The sequence below is a fragment of the Carassius gibelio genome, chromosome B12, assembly GCF_023724105.1.
Source record: "Carassius gibelio isolate Cgi1373 ecotype wild population from Czech Republic chromosome B12, carGib1.2-hapl.c, whole genome shotgun sequence".
Classification (NCBI taxonomy): domain Eukaryota; kingdom Metazoa; phylum Chordata; class Actinopteri; order Cypriniformes; family Cyprinidae; genus Carassius; species Carassius gibelio.
This window is the reverse complement of record NC_068407.1, coordinates 11598144-11615959: the sequence shown is the minus strand read 5'-3', so window position 1 is coordinate 11615959 and position 17816 is coordinate 11598144. Positions and strand designations below refer to the sequence as shown.

General features: G+C 37.2%; 1 protein-coding gene across 4 annotated transcripts in view; it reads right to left on the bottom strand.

Annotated features, from left to right (window-relative positions):
• Positions 1 to 13861: 13861 nt before the first annotated feature.
• The window catches only part of mpp7a (MAGUK p55 scaffold protein 7a), a 119464-nt gene continuing 115509 nt past the window's right edge, over positions 13862 to 17816 (bottom strand). For all 4 annotated transcript variants that reach the window (XM_052571632.1, XM_052571634.1, XM_052571631.1 and 1 more), the window contains one exon: positions 13862 to 16194. In XM_052571632.1, coding sequence (XP_052427592.1) covers positions 16015 to 16194 — 180 coding nt within the window. In that variant the 3' untranslated portion in view covers positions 13862 to 16014. The remainder of the gene's footprint in view (positions 16195 to 17816) is intronic.

Genomic DNA, 17816 nt, shown 5'->3' with positions numbered 1-17816 from the left:
GTTTTGATTTCAAAAATAATATCATAGCTACTAAAGTCTTGTTTAATTTTAAATCTGTATTTAACCTCAAAATGATCTCAAATTAAGTCAGATTTCTTTTGGTGGCTGTGCTTCAAAATTAAATTATTATAATCATATATTATTTATACATATATTACATATATAATACATATAATCAGTGTTAAGTACAGTAAGGTTAACGCTGCCTGGTTTACATGTTTAAAAATGATTAATGGTTGAAAACAGTAAATATTTAGAAAAGTAATCAAATTTTACATTGAAATAGTTACACGATTTATTACATTTAAGATAGGATGACTTGTAATCTGTAACCTATGACATTTCCAAATTACAGTAACCCTCCCAACACTGGAAATAGAATGACACCCTGAGGGTGACACCAGAGGCTCCACAGAAAACCATTTGAAGTCATGTACTTTAGGAAGGACTTTGGGGAGTTGATATGGTCATGTGACCTAAAGCATCAGTCCACAACTCATATCTTGTTGCCTCATGGGAGAGTAAAGTGTCCATCGAATAATGCAAACTTCAAAATCTCGCCAAAAGTTTTAATCTAATTACATTTCGTCTATTAATTTTTTTTTATGTACCATTTTCACAAACTATTGTAGAGAAGTATCCCATCTCGGACACAACCTTTTTTTAGATTTGTACCACATTTATCTGCACAGAGGAGCAGAGTCAAAGCAAGACACATACAGTTTTATTTATTTATTTGTAACCACTAGAGGGCCAAAAGTTACATATTGTAGCTTTAACAAAAACTGTTATTATAGTAAACAGAGGTTAAACACAAAGTGGCGAAAAATCTTGAATAGTGACATCACTACACGCATAGGGCCGTTAGCGAACGGTTTGTAATCATGCTGAACCAAGCATGTTGGAGAAAGGTACCAGCAAGCCCAACGCTGAAAAATATAAAACAACAATTCCCCTTGAAATAAACATCTGACCGGAGGACCGATTGACTTCACAAATCATGTCGCATGACATATGATATTATTAACAGGTCTACAACAGCACACTCTGGATTTCTTTCTTTAATGAAGTAGCGTACCTAGACCTAAATCTCCCACAGCGGACAATCCCATTACTGCACAGGGATGGAAGTCAACAGCAGTTCAGCACAGTTAAGTACAGTTCAACAACTCCGTTAAACTCCACGAGCAGCCTGGCTAGAACATGGGTGACTTTGGTCACAGTAATGAACACCTGCAAAATCTGTCAGATACTCGTAAAAAGGAAAATCAGCAGGAGTAGACGGAGTGAGATAGACTAACATGGGGAGGGGGAACAAGAAAAGCCCACCATGCTACTTCCCAGCCGTGAGCTTGTGAGCAGATTTTAGAGCAACGATTATGAGGGATAAAACTAACTCATGATGAACAAGAAAGCGCTCAAGAAGCCTGTTATGAACACACATTTTCAGCCGATGCACTCCACATGGTCTCAAACTGAACTCACAAGCGTTTGCATTCATCCCAGTCATCCCAGACTAAAATATAAATGCTACCGTTATTTGCTCATTATGAATAATAGACCATTTTATAGTGTGTTTGCACAGGCATCTGTACAAGTGTGAGTGTGTGTTAATATGTGTGCGTGCGCGAGCCAAAGCGAAAATGCTTAAACCCTTACAATGGTTTGATAGGCCAGACAGGCAGACACATAGAGAGGGAGTTTGGCTGCCAAAGTCAACCTCACTTAATTTTCAACAGCAGACAGAGAAAGACCTCGGTGCATCAGTATGTTTATGAAGCGCTGTGTGATGGGATTCACGGCTGCCGTGTGCTCACCTCTTCTTAGTTTAACACGAGAAGCTCCAGGACTGTCAAAGCAGCTAGGATGGTTTAAGGAGACTAGCCTTTTGATTTATGACCAACTCGTATTGCAATAACAGGTTGTTAAACAGCACTAGCTGACGGGGTTGGAGAGATTCACTGACCCGCACTATAAGAAACAGTTTGCTTAATATTTTCATTCAAACAGCCTCTGCACCTGTTCTTTTTTTATTCTTACTTTTTATAGAATAGCAGTAATGTTTGCTGATATACATTGATTTTTCTCTAACAATCTTTGAAAAACTAACAGAGACAAAAATACAATGGGTTTGGGTGAAAAAAAGAAAGAAAGAAAGGGAAAGAAAAAAGAAACTGTCATAGTGACTCCATTGACCCACTTATTTTCCCTAAGAAACCGAACCCGATTTGACTTGCATTAAAAAAACCTTTTTTCTTTTCCAACGTGTATTTTAAAAACTAAAATAATACATAAATTATGTAATAGTCTACATAATTGAGTATTTCAAAGAAAACAGCCCATTTATTTCTTTAAATGTAATCCACAGGCAAATTTTTAAATTCTATAATTTACTAAATGGAATATAAATCTAAATAAAACGCAAAATTGCCAGAAAAAAAGAAAGCTGCTAATTTATATATATAAATAATCTGAAAACTTGCATTAGTTGTTCTGGATCTGATACCAAACCTTTGTGATCTACAACTTTATTAGAAGTCAAAAATGCCCCCAAGTAAAGAGGAGGGTTAACCTGTTAAAAAGTTTGAAGACCAAAGGGGGAAATGAAAGAAAAGAAAGAAAAGAAAGACAATTCTTGAGAGCTTTTAGATTTGACATTTGTTTCTTTCTTCAATAAAGACCTGTGCTTCATCTTTCTGAAGTTTTTCTTGCTCTAAAACAACAGTCATAACTTTCATGTCTACGGTATATGCAACAAACACAAACTTGAGATCCCGAGCCGAAGCCAACACTTCCAGCGGGCACAGCGAAAGGTAAACACATTACAAATCACCGCACAGTGTGTTCGTAAAGGAGCCACACTATAAAATCGAGGCAATAAAGTCAATTACTTTTGCACTAAACTTTCTCTCTCTGCTGAGAAAACAACATCAGATACGACAAAATGTTTTCTCTGTAACAATGAATATCAGTGCTCGGGCCTGGCCTGCTTCAAAACCTACAATTGCGGCATTCATGTGATGTGTGCGCATGTCAAGCCGCTGTGTGCCTGTGCTTTCTTTGGAGCAGGAGTCTGACTTACAAATATAGATTTGAAAAGGAGATTTATGAATATATGGATTTATGGTAAAAAACCAATTGGAGTGGGGTTTTTTGGGGCATTGTTTGTTTATTTAACGTCTTTCATCATTGTTCCACAAAACCCCAATTCCTCAAACTAAATCAATGAGAACTTTTACCAGAACTTTACAGATATGGAATAAGCTGATCGAGCAACCTCAAACCTCAAAATCATATCAACATAAAACTGAGTACATTTGGGAAGACTGATGCCCAGAATATTACTCACAGGATGATTCTGGCTGTGTTCACACTGCAAGCCTACAATGGATGCGATAAAATACAATACAACCTATTATAAACAGGGATCGTGGATACACTGGATGCGAGAAAATCCCCAACAGTAAACGTATGCCTCGTTCTATTTATGGTGTACTGACACAAGGTTCTCGGTTCCAAACTGACCAGTATGAGCAAAGAACAAAAGTAAAAACAGAGAAGTAAACATGGATGCCACCGATGCCAGTGTTTTCACATTCATTTATAATTTGAAGTGCTGCAGAAGCCAACAAATTCTTAAAGAGGCGATGAGGACAGTGAAAACAAGGAGAAAGGGAGTAAGTTTTAAATAGCTTTCAGTGTCTCTAGACCCATTATCTTCACAGCTGTTTTCCATATTCACTGAGTGACCATAGAACAACTAGTGACGTAAAAGTGGCATGAATCACGATATGACTGTTCAGACTGATGCTAAATTGCGAAACATCGGACCTGTGTCTGATTTAGGACCACATATGGAAGTGGCCCAGTTTGGAAATGTAAAAGATCAGAATCCAGGTGGTTTATGCGGTTTACAGTTATAAACGAAGAAAAAAAAAAAAATCCGATTTGGGTCAATTTTGCCTGCAGTGTAAAGATAGCCTCCTTATGGCATTTTGCACTGAAAACCAAGCATTTACCGACATCAAAAATGACATTTTTTCCTAAATATTTTCCAAATGTGTCAACATAAAGACACAAATAGCAGAGTTCCGTATTCAAAACACCAGTGTCTTATGATCTCACATCTGAACTCCAGCCAAGTCATATCTGACTCCTTTCAAGAGAAGGGCTTTGTTGGGCTCTGTCTGACTGTTTATTGGACCTGCTCATTATTTTCTCTCATCTGACATCTAGACCTACCCCTCCCCTCAAATCATCGCTCTTAATCCACACTACATATGCCTGGGTTTCCCGCTGTCCAACCGATGACGGCTCCCCAGCGTCCGGACGTACACCCACACCTCCCTCTCCTGCTGATAACTGGTGCTTCTATGATTTCAAAGGCATGTTTGAGCCGAAGCACTGATCTAATGTTCTTTCCTCTCTCTCTCTCTCTCGCGGTGTAATTATTATTTTGAAAGTGCGGTCTGGGGAGGCTGTCAGGGTTTGGCCGAGTCTATGGCAGTAATGTGCCGGGTGTTTTAATACAGCTTGACTTCTGTTTTATAAACTCTGCGGGCAAACATCACAGGCTCTCCGGTTCTCTCTCCCCCTTTCTCCCCTGCCCTCCTGTCTCGATGAACGCACACAGATGTGCCACTTGGTATTATTTGGTGGCGTGCATGTGTGCGTTGTGGTGTCGGGCTGTTCGTCTAACAAGGTCATTGCTAAAGAGTTTAGGTTCTAATAGGCCCAACACTGGCACCGTTCTTGTAATTTAGTGGGGGGAGATAGAGAGGAAAGACCTGGAAGGAATGAGGAGAAAACACAGAAGAACTTTGTAACAGTGATATCCCGCTATGGCACAATGGAAAAGCACTTAAAGTCACATGAGACAGCGCTGATGTTTCCTCAGATCACAAGCACTGCCATGCTCGCTAACAGCAGAGGCCTGATCAAAGATGAAGCCTTCGGTCCGCACCTTCTGTATGTACCTCGGGCGTCTGTAGACGTCAGGTGGAAGATGAGTGGGGCAAGCGTGCAGAAATGCTGAGAGTTGGCGTAATGGCAACTCAAAGGGCAGATCTCTGGGGTTCAACTATTCTTTTCCTCCTTTTGGCCAGACTCCAAAAACAGGACAGCGGCTAGTCAAGATCTCTACCTAGTATCCATTCTTCCTTTAGTATTCAGTTAAGAACCAGTGTTCACAGACATTCGCAGGACAAATCTGAAAAATAAATAAAAAAATGTATTACCACCCTGTCTAATATATACTGTAAAAATTGAAATAAAATAAAAAATGAGTATGATTTACAAGGAAATACTATTTCAGTTTGTTTTTTTTACTTCAAAATGTCATGTTTAATTCGAAGACAAAAAAAAAAAGAAAAGTATATTTTTAATGCACAAAAAATTTATTACTTGTGGAAAACACAAAGCCTTTTGCCTCAGAGTAGAAAAATAAAAGTATAATTAAGAAATATATTTTTCAAAAAATCGTTCTGATGTAAAAAGTCACATTATGAGATGTAAAAATCACAAGTATAAGATATAAAGCTGCCATTAAAAGTAATAGAGCAGGATTACCCTTTTCTATATTTTATTTTGAGGAAGAAAGTATAATTATTTTAGTCAGTGTATTTTAAAAAGGAGCCAAAAATTCATAACGAAGTAAAAAAACAGAGGAATTCGGTGTTAATGGAGTGCTGCAGGCACAGATTCCATGTGGCTCTTAGGACTAGGAGACTTTTATTTTGCCTTCACTCAGATCAGATGTGTAGTGTAGTGACATGTGTAGTATCTGCCTCTTAAGCCTTAATTAAAGGTGACCGCTCTCGCATGCAGTCCACAGCACCTTACTTTCGAGAGGGATTTTTACACGCAGGCCAGGATTTAGTGCTTCAGTAGTTTCAGGCCTCTTTTATGTTGTGTTTGCGCTGATGGTGTGTTACATGAGTCATCTTACGTGTGACACTTTTGAAATGTTCTGAGCTGATGACAACCTGTTAGGGTTAAATATTGCTATGGGGAGGTTCTCACACCCTTGAGATGTGAACATACCATAGTGTTAAAGAGAGAGACCGGGTCACGCAGACACATATAAAGCTAAAAGCACATATAAAAACCACAGTATTAGTGAATGTGTTTTAGTGTGCAATATGTCAGCTTGTGTAGGTTGAGAAGGTCCAGTGTATCGTTTTGATCCTGTTTAATATAGACAATTATAAAATTATAAAAGAAATACAATAAATTCTAAAATGGTAGTGTACATCATTTATACATACACAATGCTGTTTAAAATTTTGGGGTTGGTATGATTTTCTTTTTTCTTTTTATAAAAAGAAGTCCCTTTTGCTCACCAAGGCTGCATTTATTTGATTAAAAGAAAAACAGCAATATTGTGAAATATTATTTCAGTTAAAAATGTTTCTATTTTGATATATTTGAGTGCTGTCAATTAATCACAATAATTAATAATAATAATAATTAATTCTATCCAAAAGAAAAGTTTTTGTTTACAAAATATGTGTGAACTGTGTTTATTTATTATGTATATATAAATACACAAATATACAGTATATATTTACACATACAAACATTTACATGTTGATATTCTTATATATTATATTATTTCTAAATATATTTAATACATAAACAACATATTTTTCTTTAATATATACATCCATGTTTTTGAATTTATATATAAAAAATAAATATACACAGTACACACTCATATATCATGCAAACAAAGACGTATTGTTTAATCTTGGACGCAATTAATCATTTGACAGCACTAATATATTTTAAAATCATATTTGTTCCAGTGATGGTGAATCTGAATTTCCATTTACCATTACTCCAGTTTGGTCACATAATGCTTCAGAAATCTTTTTTGAGAAACATTTCTAATTCTGATCATTGTTGAAACATATGTGTTGCTTAATAACTTTGTTAAAATTGTGATGCATTTTGTTTTCAGGATTATTTGATGAAAGAACAGTATTTGTGTGAAATAGAAATCTTCTGAAACGATGTCTCTGAAAAAGTAATTATGCCTTTACTGTCACCTATGATCAATTTAATGTGTCCTTGCAGAATAAAATTAATAAATTAATAAATAATAATAGTTACAATAATAATCTGATCCATCAAAGAAGTATTTTCAGTAATAATAGCGATGAAGGATAATCAGTGTCCAACATATACTGGTCAAGATCTAAGTGAACGAAGAGACACTCATTAATAAACACCCACACGACACACATTACCCACTGAAAATTCTCCTATGATGCTACAGTGGCCAATTTAGGCAGAGTGTATGTTTGGTCAAAACAGAGGAGCCTGCTTAATCACACGTTTGTGCGTATGCTTGCTGAGTGTGTCAGTTTGTATGTGCGCACATAACCTGCAGGGGAATATTTGTTGGTTGATGATGATTGCGACTGTCACAGTTTCCTTCGGCGCTGCCATGTCAGAGTCTGAGGATAGACAGTCACAGCCAGTGAACACTGTACCTAATGAGTGTGTGTTTTAGTCTGGAGACCAATCCTGAATCACATTGTCTTCTCACTCAAGCTGACAAAACACAGTCCTACAGTCTCATCAAGCTTACAAACACTTCCATTATACAAATTCTTCCTTCGCCTACATGGAAAAAAACAGAAAGGAAAATGGTTAGTAAAAACTATACAGTATATTCGGTTCACAAGTTTGGGATCAGTAAGATGTTTTTGACACAAGTCTAGCCTGTCTTTATTTTTGATCACAAATACAGTAATATTGTGAAATATAAAAATTTTAAATAACTGTTTTCTATTTTAATGTATTTTAAAATCTCATTTATTCCTGTGCTGGCATAGACAGCAATGCAACTGACACGTTCAAGACCCAGAAAGCTAGCACAGACAATATTAAAATAGTCCATGTGACACCAGTGGTTCAACAGGAATTTTATGAAGCTACAAGAATACTTTTTGCATGCAAAGAAAATAAAAATAATGACTTTTCAACAATTTCTTCTTTTCCACATCAGTCTTCGATGCACATTCACAAGAGCACCGTGATGCATGCGTGTTGAACCACTGATGTCACATGGACTATTTTAATGATGTCCTTGCTACCTTTCTGGTCCTTGTCTATGCAGGGTCAGAAAGCTCTCGGATTTCATCAAGAATATCTTAATTTGTGTTCTGAAGATGATCGAAGGTCTTATGGGTTTGGAATGACATGAGTAATCGTAAAATAATGTAAAATAATGACAGAAGGTTCATTTTTGGGTGAACTAATCCTTTCTGGCACAAATACAATTAAACTTACTACCACAAAAAAGGTCATGCATGTTTACTGAAACAGTTATTCCTTGAATGAATTAATAAATGAATTAATGAATTAATAAAACAAATGATTGTCAAACTAATATAATATATAAAAATAAGCTTTTACAATCCTAATAATATAAATAAAAATATAATACAATGAACAAAACCAAAATATTATATATGTATATATATATATATAAAATCTCAAATATACAGTGACTTGTCCCATGCATGCATTTTTTCCATTTCACAATTCATTGAGATGATTTAGCTCCTGACACCCACTCAGCTGTCTGTTAACTATGAGTGTGGTTGTTCTGGTCATGTAATAATTATAATGTTAAGAGTGAAGGGGCTCCTTTGAGATCAGTGTGGGGGAGTTTAAGAAAACGGGGGGGGGGGGGGCCTTTTCTTAGTAGCCTACAGGTTAGTAGCCCCTGACATTCTCAAGACTCTGCCAAATAGTTCTGCAAACACTGTCGATACATTCCCTAAACATTTTCAATGATTTCCCAAAACAGCCCATGTGTAGTCAATGTGTTCAATCAGCGCGTCTTTACACCGTCATTAGTCCCTCTGCATATTGTCTACATATTGTCAGCATAATGCCCCAAAATTACTCATTTGTTCCTGTTTTCATTATGTTTTAAGCAGACAGGTTCCTGACCTGAGTTTCAACTCTGCATGCATCAGTTGGATTGCGAACCAAATGAAATACATTAACCTTCGACCTCCAAACTGCTTTTAGATTGCATGATTATGCACACACATAGTGGTGACATCATTGTCACACATTAAATTCATATCTACATATCTAATACCTTTACTGGGCTGAAATGCTCCGAAGTCTCCTTTTGATTAAGAGGAGCAGCTCAAGGTTATGCAGACCCGCAAGAGCCTACATCTCAGACGTGAAGTAATTTACAGTTAATACAAGAGAAAGCCCATTCTTCAAGTCAAGTCCCCTTTATTTATATAGCACTTTTAACAATACCGATTGTGTCAAAGCAGCTTTACAGTATCAAATAGGAAAATAGTGTGTCAGTGCAAAAGGACAATAGTAAACATTCATTGTTGAATATAGTGATGTCATCGTCCAGCTCAGTTCAGTTTAAATAGTTTCTGTGCAATCAAGTAATTAATGCTTCCTTGTTCTAGTAAGAACTCTAGGTCATGAACGCATGAATTAAAATTTCTACATTTGACATTGAGAGCATAGGTCGCAATTTAGATATCATTTTGAGATGGAAAAATGAAGTTTTACAAATGTTAGAAACGTGGCTTTCGAAGGAAATTTCACTTCTGTACCCGATCCGCAACCCTTTGTCTTGTATACGTTTCCTCTTTGTCTCTTGTTACCCTTTTCTTGGTCTCTCTTAAGGTCAGATGAGAAAACCAGAGTGGACTATGAGAGCCAAAGCAGACAAACAGCATGAGGACAAAGTATTAACAAGCCAGACAGTAAAGTGTCACATCGCAAGGACTTATGTGTTCAAATCCAGCCACTACAGGGACAGAAAGAGGAGATATGTACTGTTGTGAGTGAAAACGCGAGTGATAATGCTTGAATTATTGGTCAAAGTGGGCAAGAGGAAAGTATGGAGAGAGTAAAGTTTGGGAAGAGTGAGAATCTAAGCACAAGAGAGATTGCTTCTCCCTCCAGAGTGTCTTTTTGGATGAATATCAAACTTCAGTATTAGTAGTGGAGAGACCCCCTAACCCCAGTGACCCACCCACGCATCCACCTCCACTTCTGATCTGTGTAACTCATCCAGTCCAGTGAAGAATACGAAGGCTTACGCCACATCCACAGGAGAGAGGGGTCAGGATCAGCAAGAAGGGGCCAGACAACCTCACATTGGCCTTTAAATCAAAATGATTGTAGTGTATATCAGGAAGGAGGCCTCATCACTTACCTCTAATAGTCTACAGCAGGAGGAAAACACTGCAGAAACGTTTCAAACATCAGGATTAGGTGGCCTACTCTATGGTTCTCACTCCACAACTGTGGACAGAGAGCCTGATTAATAGAGTGTTGCAGGGATAACTTATTGTTACTCAATGACATAAAATCCATCAATTATTCCATTTTGTAAAAAAAAAAAAAAAAAAAAAAAAAATTAAATTGTGTTGAAAAAGGCAGTTGCTCTGTGAGAAAATTGTATTACCCTGAAAAAATTGATAGTTAACTAAGTTACAAAGGAAATTAAGATATTAACCATGAATAAGTTGGATGAAAAATCATACTGTATATATATTTTACAGTGTACGGAGGTTGTTGGGGTCTGAAAAGGTAAACTAGGGGTTTATAAAAGTTGTGTTCATTTGTGATTATCATGATAAACAGAAAATGTAAGAATCATAAACTTTTGTTGGTCACAGAGGTTATTTTCTGCAATAATCCAAAAGCCGATGGCAAACGAGGGAACCAGGGTGATGTTGTTGACCTGCGGGCTGCAGAACTCTACAATGATTAATGTAGAGGAGAGGCATGAAATGTAGGATAAAATAAACAGGCCTACTAGGGCTTTACTGAACAGTTCCCTTTAAAACAAAGTGGAAAACGGCGATTTCATTTTAGCCATGCTCTTCTGACTCCCCCATCTTTATATTGAGTCATGATGTGGTTCAGAGAAGCTTAGGATGATTTCATTCCCTGGAGAGAGCATGCAGAATGGAACGATAATATATATAATCTTCAATCAACATCATTGACATAATCAGTGACATATACTGAATATAACTGTCTGTAAAAGAGTTGTGGTGGGAAATAACAGAACAAGAGGGAGAGACTGACTGAAACGGGAAACATGGCCCTTTCATTCAAATGAAGATGTGTCAGTGGAAATGGTCGCGCTCCTCTCCGGAGCCGCTTGATTATTAATGACAGTGTGGCAGAAACCTAATCTGACTACACACTTTCCTGTCTGCTCTGATCTCAGCTATGGGAGAACACCAAACAGGCTGATGGAAGACTGAAAGCTTAGAGAGAAACACGCACAAAGGGTTTGTCAAACATGCTGAACACTGATTCTTCATCTGATATCCTCATGCTTGAGGAGCTGAAGTTAGAGTAAGCACAAGAGTCATGCCTGTTTAAACTGATGGATCAAGCACACCCTGTGAAATTTCAAAAATTATATATAGAAAAAAGTAGCAACAAATACATTTACATTGTCAAATTATTTTTATAAATGCTGTACTTTTAAACTTTCAATTTATCAAAGAAATCTGAAAATTGGTATCGCATTCTCTACATTAAACATTAAGCAGCAGAACTGTTTTAATACTTTAATAATAGCAATAAGACTTTTTTTTTTTTTCTTGAGCACCAAATCAGCATATTAGAATGATATTCCGAAGTATTATATGACACCTGAAGACTCGAGAAATGCATCGGAAAAGTAAGCCTTGTCCTCACAGAAATAAATTATTATAAAAAAGGGAAATCTGCTTATTTAGATTAATAATATTCCATAATTATCAATATTTATTTGATAATTATTTGATTTGATCAGAAAGTTGTGAACAGGTGTATATATAACAACAACAACAAAAAAATATCAAATTTATATATATAACAACAACAAAAATAAAATTTACAGGAAATTTTTAAAAGTAACAAAAATACATCCTTGACACTGGATGCATGAGTTTCTCATGAATGATGAAAACGTCATGAACACAGCCTCGAGACATAAAGACGCTCATTCCTCCCTCCTCCTGAGAGCGTCTCGCTTACACACTACACACAACCTTTCCTAACGAAACAGACACTCATTCATCCACACCGTTTGCATGGTTTAACGAAGAATGAAAAGCCAAGCATGGCACCATCACAAGAGCCCTGGGAACTCGGGAGAGAATCCTGAGAACCTCTGACACATGGAGAAAACAAACAAAAACGGAGGTACCTAAATTAATCTCCACAAAGACTAAATGAAAAGCGAACAGACAAACTAAGTGGGGCTGCTGGACTTTTCACCCCAGGAGCCGCCTCAAAGAGATCAGGAGGTGTGCTAAGTGAGCAAGGCATCAAAACGTTTTCAACACAATGGCCACAGCTTCAGACAGACAAGTGCTAAGGCGCGGCGGCACCAGTGCTGATTAAGTTTAAAGTAGATGGTCTGTTTTTTTTCCCCTCCGGCCCGACTCGCTCTCTCATTTCCTCATTTTACTCCTGCCAAACCTGCTGAGCTCCAAGTCATGGCTGTAAGTGGCACTGGCTTCCTGACAGGCCTGTTGCGACAAAGATGGTAATCAGAGGAGGTTGGTATAATGGTCCGTACCTGACACACACCAACACATCCTTATTATTATTACAACAGCATTACAGCATCTCAATATTCCCACGCTTCACCAGATCAGCAGTCCTGTGACACTTCTGTGTTTGACAGTTTAAATGAAAAGAAGTGAGGGGGAAATGGATGGAAAAGAGAGTAAGGGCGTGCTCAAGCACAATAAAAGCATAAAAAGAGTCCATATGACCTCTGTACTATAATGCAAGTCTGTGAGAAACATAAAAAAGCACAATTCAAATGAAAATGTCAATGTTTACTCCTCCTCGTCATTCCAAACCTGCATGACTTTCCATACTTTCTTCTGCTGGACATTAATGATATTTTAAGAAAATTTGGAAACCTAACACACTACAATTTTATGGAGAGGGGCTCATCATCTTGTATGCTTCACAGAAGAAAGATGATCTGAAGGTGAGTAAATGATGACAGAATTTACTTTCTTTTTGGTGAACTATCCCTTAGAATTTTTATTTACCAATTAACTTCTTCAGCAAGTTATTAAATTCAGTGTCATTTTGATTCACCGAACTTGAGAACTGGATTTTTGTCTTGATTCATGAACAAAAGATTCAGACCGGTTTTGTGAATCAGGTGAACTGATTCATTAAAAAGATTCAACTCAAAAGAATGGTTCGTTTACAACTCAGAGATTTCTTTTTCTCTCAAACATATGTAAAAAAAATCTGTTGTATGACTTTTGGTAAACATTGCACAAATCATATAGAGCACTTTTCTGGTTATTTATGTTGTTCTAGAGCCAAACTTGAAATAATTCCCCTTTTGTGTTCCACAGAAGAAATTGAGTTATTTGGGTGAACTCTTCTTTCACTAATACGAAGAACAAGGATGAAAACACAAAGATATCAGTGACGCATGAAGTGTGCTTCTATCAATCTTGAAAAACATGGTTACCTCTTTCCTGGCCAGCTACGCTCAACTCCTGTTCATCTTCCTGTCTCATGTCATACATCCCTTTCATCAGCTCACTATCAGCTCTGAGCCGCAGTGGAAGGCCTGTGTGATGGAGAGGGAGCTGAAGGATTATGGGTCGCTGTGCTGGCTGCTGGTTTGTTTTGGCATTTCATCAGACAGCGAGATCTCAGTAGCGAGCGAGTCCTGAGCGATGAGTCTGTCCCACTGGCCCTTTGTGTCTGAATGTGAATCAACTATTAAAGGAAACACTGGTTATTAATTATGGGACTAGGAACAGACACACCTCTCTCCTCACAAACCTGCTGAATAAAAAGTGTACAGGACATAACTGATTGACATATTTAATATACATTTGGATGAGATGTTTTAGAACAGCACAGGTTGTAAACTCATGATCACTGACAGAACGAAATAATACAGGTACATGAATTGTTGTTCACAAAATTCAATCTGAAAACAACCAGATATAGAGGTATATTACTAAAATATAGGATTCAATATTCTCTTTGCATATTTCATTTAAGACTTTGAAGCTTGACAAAAAGTTTGAATCGGTTTTGTATGAAAATAAAAACAGAAATATATGAAAAAGAAGGCAAAGACAATAATAACAGTGAAGCAAATGAACAAACGTCAGTGCACCTTGATTTTGATTTGTGTTTATGTGGACTGTAGGACTAAACTACACTAACAGTACAGAGTGAAATATTGACACTGCTTGGTTGAAAACCAAGAAAATTGTAACAAAAACATATATTTAGTGACATATCTTTATCCCTTTAATGTCTAAAAAAGACCTCATCTAGTTCACCCAATAAATGACGATTATATCAACATTTACACACCCTCGAGTTGCTACTAGTGATGCACCAAAATTATTATTATCTTTTAACAATGACACTGAAAATCATCAACTTGAATTTGTAATTTAGTCGAAAACTGAAAATTAAAGTTGGTTGATTAAATTTGGGTATCTTTAGGGTGTAAAGTTCTCTGATTTTTAAATTAAACTAAAGCAGTCAGTCTTCAGAAATGAGCCACCTCTTGATATTTCAGTCGAACAACTTTTACATTTTGATACTTTACCTTTCTTTTTTTTCCAAACTGCTGACATGTAGACCCTTTTTTACCTTATTCACTTAATGTGCACCAAATAGATTGTGAACACGGTCAAAATGCATCATCTGAGAAGCGCTAATTAAACGTAATTGGTGCTATCAAAACTAGTTAGGCTGGAAACAATTCTCTTTCCCCTGTTTTGACCAGTTTCGGTCCAGAGTTGCTGAAATTTTAGAGCATCCTTAGTGGTTACAAATCCATATGAAATTCTTTCTATGTACGTGTTACATACGAGTTAAGTTGGAAGGGGACTGTTGAGCACCAAAAATAATAAAGTACCATTAAAGTCCATATGACTCATGTTCTATATTAAAATCCTCTAAGTTATACAAAAGAATCGAATTATGTCAGTTTTTCATTTTTGGGTGAACTAATCATGTCTGTAATGCCTTGTAACATTCAAGGTTATCATTTCACATTAATTTCACTGAGATACAATTGTGGAAGTGCTGCTGTTAGGCTTCCAAGACTCTTGACTAATCAGCTCAGAACAAGTACATTTCCTCATATGTCCTTTCCAAATGCCTGCCCTCAACAACAGCTAGTCATGGTGGACTGGGCAATTAAGCAAAATGAAACGGAAGGAAACAGGAATAGAAAGAAACAGATAGATGGAACTGAAAGAAAGAAGTCCACTTCTGCACACTTCGGGTTATGCTGTACATTAATAAAAGCTTTGTCTACAGGGACCCTGAGGCTTTGATCAGCCATGAGCACTTACGAAAAAAAGCTAAATAAATCCTCATAGCTCTGATTTTAATTTAAAAAACTCAACAGGGAATGGGGTAAAAAAAAAAAAGTTTAAAAAAAATTCAAAATATATTAATTTTCTATTTAAATAAAATCACTTTGGGCCCAATGAACATCACTTGATGCCCCCCCAACCATATATACTGTTAAAGCTGTGCTGATCAAACTAGCTGCAGAATAACAGGCCAATGGACTACAGTGGACTACAAGTTCTGAAAAAAAAGTGTACTTTGAACACAGAAAAATACTAATCATCCCTTTGGTTTCTATAAACTAATGTTAAAAACAGACTAAGGAGTGGTCTTTGATTGGCAGTCTTAAACACTCTCTCAGCGGTGACGTTTGCTGAGTGCAGTTACACCTGGTCGGATATAACCGCCACAACAATGCAAATACAAACCTATGGATTTGCACTTTAGTCTCCAAAAACAGATCAACCACTTCAGACATGTTAAGACAACTAAAATATTTCCCTGTCACCATCTACAGCCAAAAATAAAAATACACAATTAAACAAAATCTTTCACAGTTCTTAAAGTCCTTCCCTCAGTTTCCTCCCCAAATTTGATGCCTTGTTCCCTTGTTCTGTTTGTCCTGTTTTGTGCTGACACTCAGGAATGAGTCCAGCTGACGGGCACCCAGTGAGCTTCTGTCTCCACTTTCCTGAGCGCCTGCTTGAGCTCGTTGAAGGCAACAGTGAGGTCATCGTTCACAATGACCTTTTCAAAGAGGTGACCGTACTGGTTCTCCATCATCTGAGCGCTACTGATCATCTCCTGGAAGTCCTCCTCCTAAACAACAAACACATTGTAAAAGTTATTTTTAAGGAAAAAAAATAAAATAAAAAATACCCCCAAAACACACATTCCCACAGTATTCCCAGAACCAGCTTCCAAAAAGGACTTTCATAGATGCCCTCAACTTTGACTTAATTAAAAAGTATACTTTTTTTGTTTACAATAAAACCGCTTTAGATGCAGAAATGCAAAAATATCAACATGTGATAAAAGATAAAACTATAAACTGATATTTAATGTTCTACACAGTTAGAGTTATAGTTTGAGGTCTGGATATCCAGCGGTTTTGATCACAGGAACAGTGGAGTGAATAAACAGACCGCAATTTTATACCCTGGCATATGTTACACACTGGTGCTTGAAAGCCTTAGAAAATGATCAACAGTCATTATTCATTAAATATTTTTACCGTTCAGAACAAACTGACATTGCAGAAAAACTGCAAAATAACAACAAGCTAAAACCAGACCTACTTTATAAATGCAACAAACTCCCACCACTAAGTACTCTTGGTATAGGCTAGTTATGGACTTTCTAGCGTGGCCTTTGACCTTTCTGGGCTTGTGGGCCCTAAATAAGTGTTTATGTGGGCAATCTTGGCATTTGGTGCCAGTCTCAAAGAACATGGCAGGGTTTGAGTGGCTTTACCAATATAGACTCAACTTTTACAGCACATAAACATGGGACCCATACTGAGAGCAATATGACGCTATAAAACATATTGCCACTCTAAATCAGAAGCTTTGACCAGTTAAAACATTTAAAATGTTGCTGAGAAGCTAATTAAGCACAATAGTAAGTATGGAAATGTTGGAATTTGGAATTAGTAGACAAGACAGCGGCAAGCTTAACGAAGCCATGGCGCATGGCCATTGTCAGACGGCAACTTCCCCTCCCAGTCTCTGTTAAAGCCTTCCCATCTTTCCTGATCAAGAGTTGAGATGTAGTCAACATTTCTGTTTCATTTGGGTCACAGAGCTGCTGGCGTTCTGAAAATTACAGCAGTCTCTCAATCGGACAGTTATTGGCAGAACGCATCAACAGTCGCAGTTCATTGACTTAGTCATGGCTTTAATAAAGCTCTGGTTCAACGTGGTGGATTAGCTTGTATTTGGCCTAAATAGTCAAAGGTTTGGCCCAAGGTCTGAATATTTTTTTCTTCATTCTGTCATCAAATAAAAACCTCATGCTAATTGAGGTATAACAGATGTTGTGCCTCCAGGGGAGTGTTATTACCAAATCTGATCAGTTTCAAGGGTTTAAATCTATTTTTCCTCTGCATTTCTTTCCGATTGTTTATTTCCCAAAGGTTCTAATGCGCTCTCTCACTCAAAATCTGGGTCTTCCCTCTTCAAAAACTGAAGAAGTTCTTCAGTACTAAGCTGCCTTCTCGCTCTCCTCCTCCACAGTCAGCGTAAGGTCTGCTTATCTCTCAATCCTTGCCGGAAAATCGATTTTTTATTGGATCATATAAAGTGCACCTGCCCTTATCATTAAACCAGTTCAAAAAGGACATCTCTGGGTCGTCAAGAGGTCCCTGTTTTTATATTCCCAAAGTAAAGGCACTTCATCTGTGGACTGGGCTGACTTTCACAGAGCACATGACCCCAAAAAAA